The 16,846-nt window shown below is 46.1% G+C and overlaps 1 protein-coding gene across 1 annotated transcript in view; it reads right to left on the bottom strand.

Annotated features, from left to right (window-relative positions):
- Positions 1-16,846, bottom strand: part of SNX30 (sorting nexin family member 30) — a 187,991-nt gene that overhangs the window by 48,650 nt on the left and 122,495 nt on the right. Inside the window, exon 4 of the mRNA XM_086949259.1 lies at positions 15,208-15,366. Coding sequence (XP_086805385.1) covers positions 15,208-15,366 — 159 coding nt within the window. The remainder of the gene's footprint in view (positions 1-15,207; positions 15,367-16,846) is intronic.

Raw genomic sequence — 16,846 nt, 5'->3', positions numbered from 1 at the left:
TCCATAGTTATGTTGCACATAGAAATCCTTACCTCGAGCCTTCCACCTTTACGAGTTACAAATACACCTTTACAGTGTGAGGTAAAATATTAAAACCAACATAGGAGCCTGGAAAAAATAAGCTAACAACAAAAACAAAAAACGTTAGTAGTGCCACTAACCCTGAACTGCAAAGCTGATATACAGAGAGCACTGAGGACCTCGTGGCCTGGTCGGAGCCAACAGCAGGCTTCTGTGCACGACCAAAGGGCGTGTGCAGCCGATTCAAATTCACAGGGCAGCCCAGATTTTAGAATTCTCTACTTGATTTCAAATAAGGAACAAACCGTTAAAACAAAGTCAATGTAAGTCCAGGCGCCCACTGCTCCTGGCCTGCAATATAACGCTGACCGCCTAACAGGACTTAAATGTGACTCATACTTATTGTAGAGTCACTGTATTTATTTCTAAAAGAAGTTGTTTCCTTTATTTAAGCACGGTCGACGTGCTATTTCTTCAAACTGCATCCCGTCTAGACACAAAAAAAAAACAGAATCTGGCGTAAAGAATATTGTAAGGAATAACAAAACCACACGCACGCCGGGGCGTCGCGCAACCACCCTCATGCTGGGCAAAGCTCGTCTGTCGAGCCTGGTGTATCTACTGCGTGCAAGGCGCACATGGAAACGACACAGCGAAGGCATCCTGACTGAAAACGAGGCATCACGATGAAGGGGAGAAAAAAGTTGGGGGCATAGAGTCTGTGTCTTGGGGGCGGCGGCAGCATCACATACACTAAATTAGGACAGAATGGTATAAAAGCCGGCAGTTTTCTCTCGAGGAAGACGATAGAGGAAGGGGAAAGGAGCTGAAAGAAAGAGAAGAATGGGACAAAGAAGGAATAAAACAAGAAGAAAGCGCAGGAAGGAGATGAGGGATAAAAGCTAAGTTAAGGCATAGAGAGTGGGGCGGGGGATGTGCTGAAATAAATAGGTGCTGGTGCTAAGGATTACGCCGTGGTGCTGAGCACCCCCAAACACCGGGACAAATTGAGCTCTTACAGTACCAAAACAAATTGCTTCACAGCCTGGCACCTTCTACCCTGCCCATCTGGCAGTGTCAAAGTGTCGGATAGGCCAATACAACACTGACTGAAAGCATAAGAACATCATAAACATCCTGTGATTCCCAACACTTATCAAGTTATATGCATATAATAAGATGATTTTTAAAGCGCATATCTACATCAACTGACCTTTCCCAGCACTGAGGTTTCATTCCTGATTTAAAAGCAGTACCTGATTTAACAAGCTCTCTGCATTGGTGTAAATGCGTGGTGAAAACGAGGCCTGACACGCAAATAGGATTTCCGGCCGGGAGAAAGGAGAGGCGTGACACGCACGAACTGTCCGGAAGGGGCAGAGAAACAACGGAGCGGGCTGCGGAGTCTGGACACGGAGGAACAGGACGAGAGGAGTATAACAGACCCGGTGGGGGGGGGGGGGCATCAGGGCACATTGACGGTGCCCGCCCCCCCAGTGATGGAAGCCCTGCGTGTGCCCGGTGAGTGGGGTTGGGAGTGTGTGTGCGCGTTTGTGTGTGTATGTAAGCCCTGCGTAGGGGGTTGGGGGGGGTTGCGCTTGTATGTGCCTGCGTGTGTTGTGCCTGTGTGTGTGCCTGCCTGCATGTATGTGTGCTGTGTCTTTTAAACATGCCTTAAGTTTTCAGCAGACCCGCACTCCGAAACCCAAAGCACTCAAGCTGTCTCCAGCAAGCTGCCAGCAGCAAGATACGAAAGCGCGCTCACACTGACAAATCTGAGACAGCAGAGGCGTGTGGTCGAACGCTGTCTCAGATTCCCAGGAAAGTGAAAACAATAGGTCTTTCGCTGACGCTCGAACTAAAAATCTAACAGCGAAATGAACTGGAGCCGAAATATCTGAAAAAGGCCTCATAATTAAAGAATCGGAACTGTTGTTGTTATATATGCAAAACTATAGGCCCTTACTTAAAGCGGAGGAGAGAGTTCTAAAAAGATTGATACACTTACCTATCCATCTACAGGGATAAATCTCAAAAGAAACACGTGTACCTGACCTATGCCCCGGATTGGTCAAAAGAGATTGCTCTCCTTTCTATGTATAGTACCTTGATTCGATGGCTGAAGAGCAGCAATGTTGGTACTGGGACTCAGATACGAGCTAACCACCTGGAAAGCTCCATAACAGATTCTTATTCTTTGTCAATTTGTTTACATTTATATTAAATAAATCTATGTTGCCAATGCTGGTTCATCGCCTGCTTCGCGTATTAGTTTCCCGTAGCTGAAATACTGTTAACATTCACTTTGGTGGAACAAGTTTTTTAAATAAAGTTTAGCTTCTGTTTTTTCTTCTTGCAGCAGATTTATAGAACAACTTATAACAGGGAGAGATTAAGTGATTTGCCCAGAATCACAGGATGTCGCACCGCGAAGCCTCACAAAATCGAGATAAACAGAATTCGAGTTAGCAGCTCTGCCTGCTGCGCCACATGCTCTCCACTCCCATGTTATTTGTCAGGCAGCTCTTTCCTTCGTCCCGGACGATGATTGAGCAAAAACTGTTTTTTTATTCATCACAAAGGCGAAACCGATGCATTAACAATGCTTGTTTGGATGGTTGCGTTGTTCCATATGTATTCCCATTAGGTTTTGTAGATGGGGCATCAAGAAATCCTTTTGTGAAACAGAAGCTACTACTACACATGCAGCTTGTAATTGAGTCAAAATGTGTTCTATATTTATACTTTGACATGACAATTTGATTTCTTGCTTCTGGTTTTTAGTTTAGAAAGTGACTGCTCTTGGATGTGTGTGCTCGTTATAAAGTTAAACAGCGTTTGACTAATTTTGCTTTTATGTTCACAGGGTCATTTGTTTTACTTTGCTATCAGTAGGGGCTGCTACTGAACGTGGGTGGTGGGGGGAATAAAAAAATAAAATAAAAAATAGACTTACCTGGGTGCAGCCAGCCGCCGCCTCTCCTTTGACGTCTTCTCCGGCCACAACAGGAAGCACACAGCCTCCCAGAATCCCCTGGCCAATCACAACACTGCAATGCAGTGTTGCGATTGGTCTGAGCGCAGTGGTTCGGTGCTCAGACGGGGAGGCTGTGCATGTTCCCAACAAGGCTGTGTAATGAAGCCTGGTGGAGGACATGCAAAGTGCGCAGGACTGTTTGACCGGCCCAAGAGGGCCGGCCAAACAGTCCTGCGCACTTTAGAGTGTGCCTAACACTCCTCCCCCCTGGCCCGTGCTCTAGCAGCCCTGCCTAACCCGTCCTCCACCTAAGCAGGAAGGAAACCTAAAATAATAACATTAGTTATGATCTTTTTAGGTTTCCTTTTTAAACTGCTCCCAGAGCAGTGGAGCAACGCTTCAACACCTTAGCGGAGGAGCCGCAGCTGCTATTAGATTATGTTGTGAGATTTACAGATTTATTTTGCTCACAAATAAAAAAATGTGTGCACATCTGCTTTCTTAAAGATGCAATAGCACTGCTGTATTTTCTTTCTACAATAGTATCTACTATGCAATTTTTTGCTACGCAACGTTTTATGTTCACTGCGTAAAAAGCAAACTACATTTTTGACTCATTTTCATAACATTCTTTTTAAGGGAGGAGATATTGTTTCTTTATGGGGTTTCAAGTAAAATATGGGACCAACACACAGCCACCCAGATATTACCAAATTCTTCTTCCAACAAAAACCCAAACTATTGGCTGTGTCAATTTTCAAATAAATGTTCTACTTTGCGACTAACCAGGACTAGACTGCCTGCCCTATATAGCAGCCAGTAGTTTGTGGAAAGTGTTGGGTAAAAAAAAACAGAGGGGTTAACCGCCATAAACTATCTCTCATAAAGCTCACACTACAGTTCTTGTTATCTTCACAATGCAGTATGCAACACAACCCCTCTCAACCTCCTTACTTGCACTTAACTAAGGAATTAAGATGTTACATGGAATGCACCCCAAGGGCATGTTGAGAAGATCTGGATTGAGGTAAAATGTAGTTTTTCATCTCTGTGTAATTTTCAGCTTAGCTGGAAGACATGGAGGGAACCAACCCAATAGCACTACGCTCCTTCGGGTCTTCGAGCAGTAGTCTCTGGGCTAACAGGAATCCAAATCAGAAGTGTCAACTATTGACGCATTAGGGCTTCTGGGACCCTTGCTAAGCCACTGTTTAGTGTGGCCAGGATAGTGTCTCCTGCTGTCTGTGCCACTTCTTTTCCTCTCATGGGGAACTGGTCATCTGATGTTGCCTGGCTACTGCTGCCATGTCCTTGCTCATAAGTCAAAAGCCACCTCCACTCGGGTGTAGTCAGGTTGTTGCCCCAGTGAACAACCAGGTTGTGCAGCGTGACTGTCCAGTGGGGCACTCCTATCTACTGGTGTGGTCACTGTAGGGAAGATCGGTCTCCATTTCATGCTGGGGACACCATACTATTTAATGACTGTTTTCAGGCAAAGCCCAAACAACCAGTGTTTCCTGGTTTCCCGCCACTGTACTCGGCTTACACACGTTGTCAATGGGTCACAATGTCCTCTTCTCGTGCTTGCCTTTTGAAAATGTATAAATGGGAAAGGTCTGACCTCTTCCCATATTCTTAGAACACGTGGTTTCTTACTTAACTTTTCTAAGCATCAGACTCCCTCCTGGCCGAATTCAGGTTTGTTTTCCTTTGGCGGCTGATGTTGGGCAGCTCCGATAGCTAACCCGTTCCTAAAGAGTGGGTCCCAAACTGAGTGGCTGTGCACCACGCTCTACAGAAGGCTTTGTGCACGATCTAGGAAAAGTTTAATTTACTGATGGAAAAGCCATCTCTGTGAATGAATAGGTGTTGTCTTTACAGTGACCTCCCCTCAATATATGCCCTTAGCAGACGTACCAGACCGTAATCTGAGTCAGTCACACAGTTTAGATGTGCCAATTTGTCCAACCTCTTGGTCTGTTTTTGACTTTCTAATCCAAAGTCTTCATGAGAAAAAGACTATTCTTTAGTAGGGATCTCCCATTTCCACTTTTGAACGTGTCGCTGGCTTGCAGAATTGTAACACCACGTAGAAAGCCAGAGAAAAGGCTGCCTTCAACACACTACTCTCAAATGTGGACTTGCACTGGAGTTCCACCACCCCATCATAGCCACTAGTCTCCTAAAATCAATTGGGAGCCTGTTACACTTTTTGGGGATCTCTCGGCAGCCCAATCCTTTCATGCGGTCTCCAGGAAATAACATTTTATAGTGGCATAACCCATTCTAATCTCATAAACATGATATAACACTGCCAGCTGAGCTTGAGCCCTTCATTTGCTCCATCTGTGGAGCAGTCCGCACCCAAGAACAATTTTGCTGCTGCCATCAAATGCAGACTTAGCCATGGGTTTGCCAGTCCCATGACCTGCATGGAAGTTGCCACTTACTTTGGGCATTTGTTCGCCGATGTGGGGGCCGAAAAATGTTCCCCCAACAAATTCATGTGTGCTTTGTCAAGTTCAAGAGATCTGCTGGGTTGGGTGTTATCTGCTGCCACGAGTGTGGTGCAAGCAGTCAGACTCTGTCCTACCTAAATCGAGAAAGGGCACCAGCGACTGAGTTAACAGCATCAGATGCATGCTTTTTCCTGAGTTCCAAATTAAACTAAAGTTGGATATTTACCAGGTTTCTTAGCAATTGTAGCACTTCTGGGTAATGTGCTGTTCCGCTGTTTATCAGGAGCACCAGTCCATGGTCATCTGATTATAGTGAGATGTTATGCTTTTTAAAGATATAGAAAGAGGCGCCTATATGCAACATGTTTATGTATTTTTGCCAATACCTACACTTTCCAGGGCTCACACCATTATTTTGCTACCCATGCCTTATCAAGAAATACACTGAACCCCTCGCAATCTGGTGCATCAGTTTAGAAGTCCAATTAGTGGGACATTTCCTCTATACACTGAGACAGGACGGGGTACCACATTGCCAGTTCCAGCCCTACACCTGTTGAGGTGCTTATTCTGGTTTCTGCTGTGTGTGCAAGTCATGAGGCAATCACTATACCTGCTGAAATGACCCTACCTGAAAATTATAGCTTCCATAGTTTTAGAATCTTGGCAAGCTAGTGTCACATTCTCCATCAAAAGCAAAAAGATGGACGGAATGCTGACCAAATTAAACATTCACCTCAGTCACAGATCAGAGTGTTAATCCATTGTTTTTTTGCTCACACCACCACCCAAATTTGGACACAGCAATATACAGACCAGCCTTGACCCTGCTCCGGGAACAGCCCAGCCTGAACTGTCTGGCCCTCCCTGGAACGGAAACAAGCATTCTGGGTCCAGCTTCTGGGTATCACCCCTCATCAGCCAGGCTAGCTTGAATCCAATGAGCACGAGACCCACCTCTGGGCATACCCTTCCCACTTAGGGCAACAAAAGCATTTTGATGTGCCTCCTACTACTGCATTTTATTCACGAGGCTCCAGCCCTCGGCGAGGCAATTTCTCTGTGCCTGAAGACCCGGTTAGTATTCTAGTGGTTTTTACGCTGCGTCACGCTTCGGCCCTATTTAATGGCCCGGGAGCAAATGCGCAGCGGAAAAGCCCATCTGCGCCCGACCGCGACCAGCAGTCTCGACCCCTGAACCAAATCAGGTTTGTTGTTTAGTCTATATTACTAAACAACTGTCCGAGTTACGCCAGGCCTTTTCCCCCCCCCCCAAGTGTGATATTTTAAAAGCTGATGACTTTCACACCTACTGCTGGCATTGTCGATGTTTTCATGCTGAGTCCATTCTCAACAAAAACTTTTATACTAGGGCTAGGCACACTGGTGAGGAAGCTGGACAACCTTACATAGCAAGTTCACCTAAAAGGGCGTCTCCAATAGGCACTTTTCCTTCCTATAGAGATTGTACATTTTACAACATTAACTGCCGCTCCCTGCCTAAACATCAAAACGATATCTTTGATTTGTGATGAATAATCAACCAGATGCTGTCTTTTTAACTGAAACCTGGTTACAGGAAAGCTTAGGACCTGATGTGGCAGCAGCACTTCCATCTAATTACTCTATCATACGGAAAGACAGGAAGTTGAAGTTGGGGGGCGTTTTTCATAAAAGCTCCATTACATGTAAAACTGATAACTTCTGTGCCACTGACTGAAGCGCTGTTATTTAAAATGGCACTCATGCCCAATTTTACTTTCTCGGGTAGTTTGCTTCATCGCCCACCCAGCCCGTGGGCACTTTCTTTGGCTGATCAAGCAACCCCTCACATCCTGAAGGCAGCTCATTTCACCATTCTGGGTGATATGAGCGGATCGGATCAAGACCTGGCTATTTCCCTAATTCTTCCCGCCTGCCATTCACCTCAGTTTCTCCTCAGTAGAGTTTTCTCCAGCGCCAGGAAGCCTGCAAGGTATCAGCCGCGCTTTACAAATACTCAAAATAAATAAATAAATAAATAAATGAACTCAGATGATTCTAATTGTACTAAGAGTCAGTCTCTCCTTTCTGATCTAGAAGCTATGAACATTCATTTATGCAATTCAGGTCCAACCCATATTGCAGGTCATTTGTTAGATCCAATTTTTTCTAATCTTCCTGATTTTAGCAGCGGCCCTGTGCTGGTCTGATCACTTTGCTGTAGCTTTCTTTTTGAAAGTGACTTCTTCCCTGGCAGCAACCGGCCTGATTGCCGAACTAAAAAGAAGAATCTGGGCAAAGCTGGATATTTCGGCTCTTAATAAACTGGTATTCGACAGCAAACCAGCGACAGAACAGTTTACTGTCACCGACTTGAGTAAACCAATTATGGATTAAACCTAAGTCGTGAAAGGCTGCCTCCCTCTGTCTAGCAAGTGCGCTAAAAGACAACTGCCACCCGCTCCTTGGTTTTCTAAGGAGTTGAGGACTGGGGAATCTAAGTGTAAATCCCTTGAAAGAACCTGGAGGAAACACTATCATGAAGAAGACAAAGTGGCTTATAAAAAAGCCCTTAAGGAATACCATATCCTCTGCAAAGTAACTCGTGCTGAGTTCGTTACACATAAAATCTCTAGTCCCAAAATTGCTCCAAACACTTTTTAAGGTGGTAAAGGAATTACCCGGCGCAGATACTCCGTTTACTCCTCTTGCTCTCACAGGCACACAGTGTGAACAATTCGCACTCTATTTTAATGATAAAGTCGAACAAATTCACTCTGCATTGCTCAGTAAGCACCCTCAATCTTTGCTTCTGGAGGCCGGGCCCACCATCACCTCCACCCCGGAGTCTGCTGGAAAAAGGCCATTCGATAATAGTCTCTCCTCTAATAGATTAGAAACCTGGACCCCTCCTACAACCTAGTTCCTTTGGCCACTTATTGGCGAACATGCATTTGGGGTCCCCCCGTGATGTACTCCCCCTTTCATGTGATTAAACAACTGGATGTGTCCATACTTCACTATAATTATGGATCTCCAGAACGCCTCCTTGTTGGAGGGCATTGTACCTCGGGAATGGAAACATGCTATGGTCCTCCCTCCCCTGAAGAAAGCCAATGCCATCTAATTTCCGACCATTTCGCTGCTTCCGGTCTTTTCCAAAATTCTGGAAAAGCATATAAACAGACAGTTGACCACATATCTGAAATCCCAGAATGTTCTCCATACCTCCCAATCAGGTTTCAGAGCTGGTTTCTCCACCAAATCAACTCTTCTCAGAGTTACAGAAATGATAAGACTGAACTTGGATGAAGGTAAAACTGTGGCCCTTATCCTATTAGATGTCAGTGCCGCATTCGACAGTGTCTCACTCCATCTTGTTGAGAGGCTTGCAAGGGGCAGGCCTAGCCGGAGTAGCTTTACAGTGGATTGGATCCTTTCTCGCTGAACAAAGCTTTCAGGTCTTCTCTGCATCTGCAAACTCTACCTCTTACCCATCCCCTTATGGAGTCCCTCAAGGGTCACTGCTGAGCCCTTTACTATTTAATGTATAAATCCGTCCTAGGGCTGATGTCGTGGAAGAGGCTGGTCTCTCCCTTTTTTCCTATGGGGACGACACCCAGATCATTTTTTCCCTTTCCTCGGTTAAGGGGTCGGACCCCTCAGTTCTTCAGTCAGGTCTGAGCAAAGTTGTATCATGGATGCAAAACAATTTGCTCAAACTGAACGAGGAAAAGACTAAGGTTAGGATTTTAGGGAAGAAACATGATCTGTGGGGCCATCAGCATTGGTGCCCGGAATTGGTTGCACTGCCACTGCCGGTACACCAAGTCCAGAACTTGGGTTTCATCATCAACTATCATCTTTCAATGAATCATCAAGTCACTAGGATTTCTCCCATTTGCTTTACAATTCTAAAATGGTTGAAAGAAAATCTATAGACGATTCCCCTTTCTGCACAAAATAACGGTAGTCCATCCCCTTGTTACCTCTAGGCTGGATTACGGCAATGTTCTGTACCTGGGCTCAAATAAAGCTACAATACAAAGACTTCAAGTGGTACAGAACGCGGCTGCCGGATTATTGTGTCAGGTGCCAACATTTTCATCAGTAACTAACCTTATTCGTGGCCTTCATTGGCTGGCGGTGGGGAATTATAAAATTCAAAACCCTCTGCTACATGTTCAAAATCAAAACTGGAGTGGCCCCCACATACTTACAAAAGCTAGTATAGCATTACCAACCTCCGAGGCTTCTGCGCTCCACCCACTAGATGAGGTTCTCGGTCACGGAATTCAAACTCTCCCGCATACGCGGCAGGTCCTTCTCTTATTTAGGACTTACCTTGTGGAACTTTTTACCTGTCTCACTACGTGAGGAAACTGACTATGGCCTATTCCGGAAAAACTTGAAGACTTGGTTCTTCAAATCTTATACGCTTCTGCTAGTTCTCTGCTCTCTTATCTTTGGAAACCCTTTCGGGTAGCTGGTGTGCCTAACAAATTCAAATTCAATTCAATTCAAGAGACCTGGTCCCGTGCTCACTCAGACCTGAGCCTACTGCTGGCCTTGAGGTATGATTAACTTGAAGGTCAGACAGGTGAATACACTAGGTGCATTGCGTCCTTCAACTCTTGTCAGAAGCTGGGTATGGTGAAGCATGTGCTGGTGCTCGTGCCAAATGTCAGGCTTGTAGGGCAAGCATTCAGAAAAATAAACGCAGCATAAAGCAATGCAATTCAAATGCATTTTCATTTAGCATCATGACGCCTCACGGTGTTGAACACCAGCATCACCAAACCAGATCTCTTTATGCATGGCAAGTTGCTTCATCGGTGAATAGATGTCCCAAGTAGTGTGGACGAAGAAGCATGGTCACGCAGCTAGTGCCAATCACTTGACCGTGGCAGGCAATGCACAGTGAAAAGGTCATATTGCTGAAACCGCTTGGACTGGGTGGGCTCCCAGGCTGCTCCAGTGTAGCTCAGCGAGACTGGTCAATCAGCTTGTCAGTGTGGACTCACCATTGGAGGACAAAGGGATTGATGTATGATAGAGGTTTAGAAAATGGCTCTAGTCCTGCCCGATTTTCTTAATAGTGTGTGTAGCCTGAAGTATGGCCCTGTGAGCAGTGGCAGCTGCTGCCTACACCAGCCCTAGCAGGAAGAATGAAGCTGTCAGGGCAGCAGTCTCTCTTGGACAGCAACCTTCAGAGAAGCCTCTTTTTTTCCTAAACAACCACATACTCTTCATTTATTATAGCCCACTGTAGCAGCCTTTAGTTGTTATAGGCCCTGACCCCAAGTTATAGGCTCATAGCTGCCAAGGTTTCAAATTGCTAATGTGCAACATTTTTATAATTACAGTGCAATTTGGAATGACATTCCACGATTATGAGTGACATGTTATCAAAACCCAGGTCAAGGGCCTCATTTTATCACTGTACTGCAGAACAACTCTCAGCTGCAATGCCCTACCTCCTTAACACAACCCAGACTTCTAAGATGTAACCAGCTGTCTCCACATTAACACAACAGCAGAAATGAGGGTTTGAAGGTACTAATCAAGTGGAACACTTACTGTCTGCGTGCAGCGCGGTCACGAGCCAGCCTGCTGCGAAGACTTCTCTGCACGGGCTCTGGCAAGGCTGCGGGCAGCGGTAGGATTTGAGTCGGCGCCTTGCGCCGGCTGCAGCATTCTGAAACAGGCTGCTCAGTGCTGGACTGCACTACAGTGCAGGCTGCCTGCAGGCATCACCACTCCGGCGGTGCCCACGGCTGACAGCACGCACCGGGCAAGGGCAAGGCAACCTCAGACTGAGGCACACACTAAGGTCAGAGCAGGTAGCTTCAGTGAGCTAGGGCAGAACTTTAGCTAACACTGGCAAGTGACTGACCGCGTGCTAAGTGATAAAAAGCTAATTTGTCAGAGTAGGATAGATTAACATTACACTTTGAGACTCACTAGTAATTGTGGGGTGAATCACTGCAATTCGGTTTACGGGCTGCCGCCTCCTCAGAGTCATGACCACACCGACTCCCTCGACAAATGCGCTGCCAGCATTTACTCACTGAGGCTCAGAAACAGCTGAGCTGGACAGTGTGTGCTCTGGGCTTAAACACCCGCCACTGTCTGTGGGGTTGACAAAAGACACAATTGATTGACGGAATGCAGAACAAATCAAAACATTCACCTCCAGGCAAGAGATCTGGGTTAAATCCATTATTCTTTTGCTCACCTTGCCATCCCAGTTTAGACCTAGTCATATGCAAATCAGTCTTGACCCTAAGCCTCATGGGAACAGTCCAACCCGAACTGCCAAGCCAGGTCCTCTCTGGGCCCGAAACAAGCATCCTAGGACCAGTTTAGGGGTTTCACCTCTAATCAGCCTTGATAGCTTGAATCCAGTGGCACAGTGAACCCGGGACCCATGTTTGGGCATACCCGGCGCACTTCTGCGAGAAAGCAAAAGACAATTGATGGACGGCTGTACGCGAGGTTGGCTGGGTCTAGCGGTCGCTGGGATCATCATGATTTTAATTTACCGCCGTGCAGCTGAGTGAGTAGCGCTTCCATTGCCGCAGCCAACCTCCCCAAAAACTTTCACAACTGCCAGCAGCCGGCAGCAGGACGTGAAGTCCTGTGCCTATTAAAGTCACTGTGTCACTCTCCTGAGATGGGCTGATGTCTCTGCAGTAGCAATTGGGCACTGCCTCGTGATGACAGTCAAAATCATGTTATGCCTCGCCGCTGGAATCCTTCCTATTGATTCATTGTAGCCAGTTAGCACAGCTAGCTCAGTCAGCCCACAAGCCTTCCAGAAGCTGCGCACACGCCACAGCCCGCTGCCACTCAGGTTTTAGTTTAGTCAGCATAGCAGCGCTACAGCTTGACAGTTGAGACAGGCGCTATGACTAAAATGCGCAACATTGCATTTCAGCATAGTGATGCAGACCACCACACTGAAATGCGTTAATCTAACGCCTGATGCATGGTATTTGGCAGGGCTGTAGGCTTGAGATGAAGACAAGGGCCTATAACTAGGGAGTGGGCCTTTAACAATCGGTACAGCCTGAGAAAGAAGGGTGACCTGGTTAGAAGAACATTCTACCAACAGAGTAGAATGTTCTAAATTAAGAAGGAATAAACTCAAAGGCAAACATTATAATTTTGGAGCAGGATGCTTACACCAGCAAATATTAGCCGTAAGCCACTTCACTCTCTTCAGTGCAGCTTCCAATATTCCAATGTTCTCATATGACCTACAGTCCGGTCTAGCAGGCTATACAGGCCATTAAAGGCAGAGGGCTTTTAACAAGGAAGCCAACCTTATATGGCCAGAATAGCCACTACGGCAGGCTATATGGCTATTAGGACACTGCGTCCTACGAAGGCAGGAGTCCTAATTTAAAGAAAATAAAGGCGTCTCGGAACTCGAGGGGGTAGAAACCACCACCTTACCCCACCCATGGCTCCAAAGCCTTTGTTTTACAGCTGCTACTGTGAATGTTCAATAGATGTAAATGTAAATGTACAGGAATTTGTATAGCGCAAAGTGTGAACCCGTGAATCGAGTAGGCACCGGAGCGAGAATTGTCGAGTCCATGGACATTTTAGGACTCAAGACCCCGCCGAGCCGGGAATTGAACCCTGGTCCCGGGCTGACCTCTGCTTCCAGGTCTGCCTCCTCTAACCAGTGAGCCACACTTCTCCACTAACAGCCGCCCTAGGGCCACGGCTGTTAGCTGTTGAACTTTCACAGCAAAAGCAGTATAACGAGGCAGAAGTCAGTCCCTGGACCTCCCTGGGCTCGGTTAAAATGCTTTTCCTTATTCAGTCGAACCAGGGAGACCTAGCAGCTGAGCAGTATTCCCCCTTCCTCCTTCCAAGACTCCAATGACACTCTGAGAAACAGGAGGAGGGAAGGGGGAAGGCCCCAGTGTATCCTACTGCACAGGCTCTGCTTCTCTTTTCCTTCTGTCCAATCTATACATTTTGGAGACGCAAGGGAAAGAAAGAGGCAGAGGTTGTGTATTGGGACATTGTAATGTTGAAAGCAGCGGGCCTATACCAGTTTACATAGGCCCCTGCTGCTCCATTGTCTTCAATGGAGCTCTATACCAGCCATTAAAGAACGGCACGGCTCAGGTCTTTACCATGCGAGTGGGCATTTACTGGCCGGTATGGACCAGCTACGTGGTGCTACAAGTCTATTAAAGCATTCCGCCCCTAGAGGGAACAATATTCTCATTTGTAAAACAAAGGCCTCATGGAGCCCGAGGGGGTTGAAAATCCCTCTGGCTTCGTGAGGCCTTGGTTCACAGCAACAGCTGTGGAAGGCAAATATTGGAATAGAGCTGCTACGGGCTTCTACCATCCATTAGAAGCCCGGAGCTACTCCATTGTCTTCAATGGAGCGCTCAACATTCCAATGTTCTAACTTTCATTAGAACATTGGAATGTTGGGAGCTCCATTGAAAACAATGGAGTGCTCGGGCTTATAATGGCTGGTATAAGCCTGGAGCTCCAACATTCCAATGTTTCTTTGTTCACAGCTCTGGCTGTGAACAAAGGCTTCAGGGAGCCTGAGGGGATTCCAATCCCCGCGCGCTCCCTGAAGGCTTTGTTTTTTTTGTTAGAACATTCTGTCCTCTAGTGACAGAATGTTCTAATAGCCTTATAGCCCTTCGTAGATGGGCTATACCGCTATTAAAGTCCCTCTCCCTTGTTAAAGGCCCTCGCCTTCGGCTCGGGGCCTTTAACGCTGGAGAGGGCCTTTAATAGCCGGTATAGCCCTCTACGGCGGGCTATACGGCTATATTAGTCACCATCTGCCTGTCTCACCCTTATTTTGGGCAACGGGAAGGAGAGAGGAAGGCTTCCACAAGAATTTCTCACTCTCTCCTGTCAATTAAACATTTTTATTGTGTCTCTTGGGAGCAGTGATAGTGAAAAAGTAAGCGATCCATTTATGCAAAATTACATGAAATGCAAATCTAGCATTTTATTGCTCTATTTTAGTTAGCCTGAAATGAAAAATTAGTGCAAAAATCGGTGCTATGAACAACAGATGCTCGGGTTCTGTTAATTCACTGCTGTTCCCAAGCTCCTGCAATAGAATTTTTACTCCGAACAGGCTTCAAATTACACAACGTGGTGTAATGATGTAATTTCGGCAATCTCTCCTAAAAAGCATAGCACGAAATGCCTTTGCCAGCGTAAAAAAAAAACCCCAAAAAACATTTGGGCGTAGTTCGGATTCTAATCATGTTAAGTCAATTAGTGACCACAAATGCCACAAGTATTATTCACCTCCTGTAAGGAGTGCAACATTGCCTGAGCACTTTAAGACGGTTTGTCCTATGTAAAAATCAATAAACAAATGTTCTTTTCATTCCCATTAAGGCGGTTTAGAATAACATACTTTTTGGCAATCGAGGAAGAGGTTGGTGCCTCCATAAACGTACAATTACTTTCTAAAGCGAGAAGCTGAAAGACAGCAACGTCAAGTGAAAGAGCTATACGTTAGAGATCAATGAAGTGCGAATAACTAATAACCTGAGACTGCTACAAAGAGCCACTAACAGTAGTTAAGAGCATTAAATATTAATTACAGTATTTTATGGTTATTATTTAGACCGTACTTGTCACCTCTTCATCGATTATTTTCTGGCCGGGAATGACTACACAAGGCTATCCTTTCCAAGCGCCCAACAGATCCCTTTTAAAGAACATATCCAAGCAACCTAAAAATAATGATGCTCCTACCTTGGCAGTGAGAAAGACACTGAAGTGCTCGTTAAAGGAGAGGACCGGGTGGTCCGCGATTCTTTTCAAGAATTTGTCCAAAGCTTTCCTCCTGGTCTCTACAAACTCTTCGGAGAACCGATCAACAACCCCCTTGACCACAAATTTCTCTGGTAAAGGCTGCGAAGAAAGGACAATCATGTTAAATGCATGGGTACCGCAAGGTCAAATCAGAAGGACAGAGACCAACCTGACCTAATCATTTCAGAGAACTGCAATTTATTCATATTTTCATAAGGAAGCTGGTGTTCAAGCAATTCCATATAAATCAATCATGTTGAAAAATTACATGACTTGTAACCATGCTAGCCATTCGCTACATCGCCAAAAAAAGGGTGTGCACATAATAGAGGAGGATCACCACACAGGGACGAGGACTAGAGTAACTAGTCCTTGTGGTGTCATGCCCAGACTTCGCCCCCTTTGCTGGCTATTGTCATGTAACACGAGATCCTCAAAGAGTTGGGGGACAGTTGGTCTATAGTCTGGCTCGAACTTATTTACTGAGCTATTGAATAGGTTCCTACTCCTTCCTTAGTCCCACTCCATGCTCACCTCTGGACCATGCAAGCCCTGGGGAAGCCAACATGTCTGGCTTTAATGTGCAAACAAATACACAAAGGTAGGTTGGGTACCACCCTCTGGGTCATTACACACTGTTTCGATTCTGGACTTTTGTATACTATCCAATGCAGTGGTTCTTAACCTTTTGACTTCTGTGGACCCCCACTTAATCACTACTGGATCTGGGGACCCCCAATTGAGTCACTACTGAAAACCAGGGGCCAGGCCTAATCATTTTCTTAATAAATATTTTTATTTTGTTTTTTTATAATAAAAACATCAAACAAAGCATGACTACACAATACACAGTGCAGGGCATTCCATATTGGCAGTGTAGGGCAGTTATAGAAACTAAAGGACTGTCTGAATTGAATATGCAAATGGTGTTGAGCAGCCTGGGAGCAGAAAGAAACAGGATCACGGTTACATTTCTCATGGTTACAAACAGTAGGGACAAACCGTACATCTTTCAAGGCTCTTCCCCCGGTCCTTCGAACAGCGGACTCCCACCCTCGGTTACTCCCTCCACTTCCAGATCGTAGTATTTTATCCATGGGGCCCATATTTTCCGGAACTTCCTAGGACTGCCCCGGGCCTTATATGTCACGTGTTCCGCAACCATATACAAGTCAAGACTAGCCCTCCATTCGTTAACCTGCGGTGTGAATTCCGCCACGGTGCGGCGATTTGAAAAGAGTGGGCGGGGCCCCGTCAGCCAACAGACGTGTGCAGCACTACCGAGGTAGTGCTTGCGACGGCAGTTGGCCGACGCACGCAGCGAAGGGGTTAAGGGTAGGTATTTGCGGGTCCCCCAATATTTAGCTATATCCCGTTTGGCTACTACCAGCCCCAAGTTGGCTAGTACAAGTTTGCGCCTCGGGATGTTTACATCTGTTGGAATTCCCAAAAGGAGAAACCTTGGCTCCAGTTCTATTTGGACTTTCAGTATATGCTTGAGCTCCCCCACACTCTTTCCCCAATAGGCCTGTATCTCATTACACTCCCAAAGGGTATGTATGAATGTCCCATGTTCTGT

This window comes from Lissotriton vulgaris, unplaced genomic scaffold (assembly GCF_964263255.1).
Source record: "Lissotriton vulgaris unplaced genomic scaffold, aLisVul1.2 SCAFFOLD_1734, whole genome shotgun sequence".
In the NCBI taxonomy this organism is placed as follows: Eukaryota; Metazoa; Chordata; class Amphibia; order Caudata; family Salamandridae; genus Lissotriton; species Lissotriton vulgaris.
The sequence above is the reverse complement of the archived record's forward strand: the minus strand, read 5'-3'. Positions and strand labels throughout refer to the sequence as shown.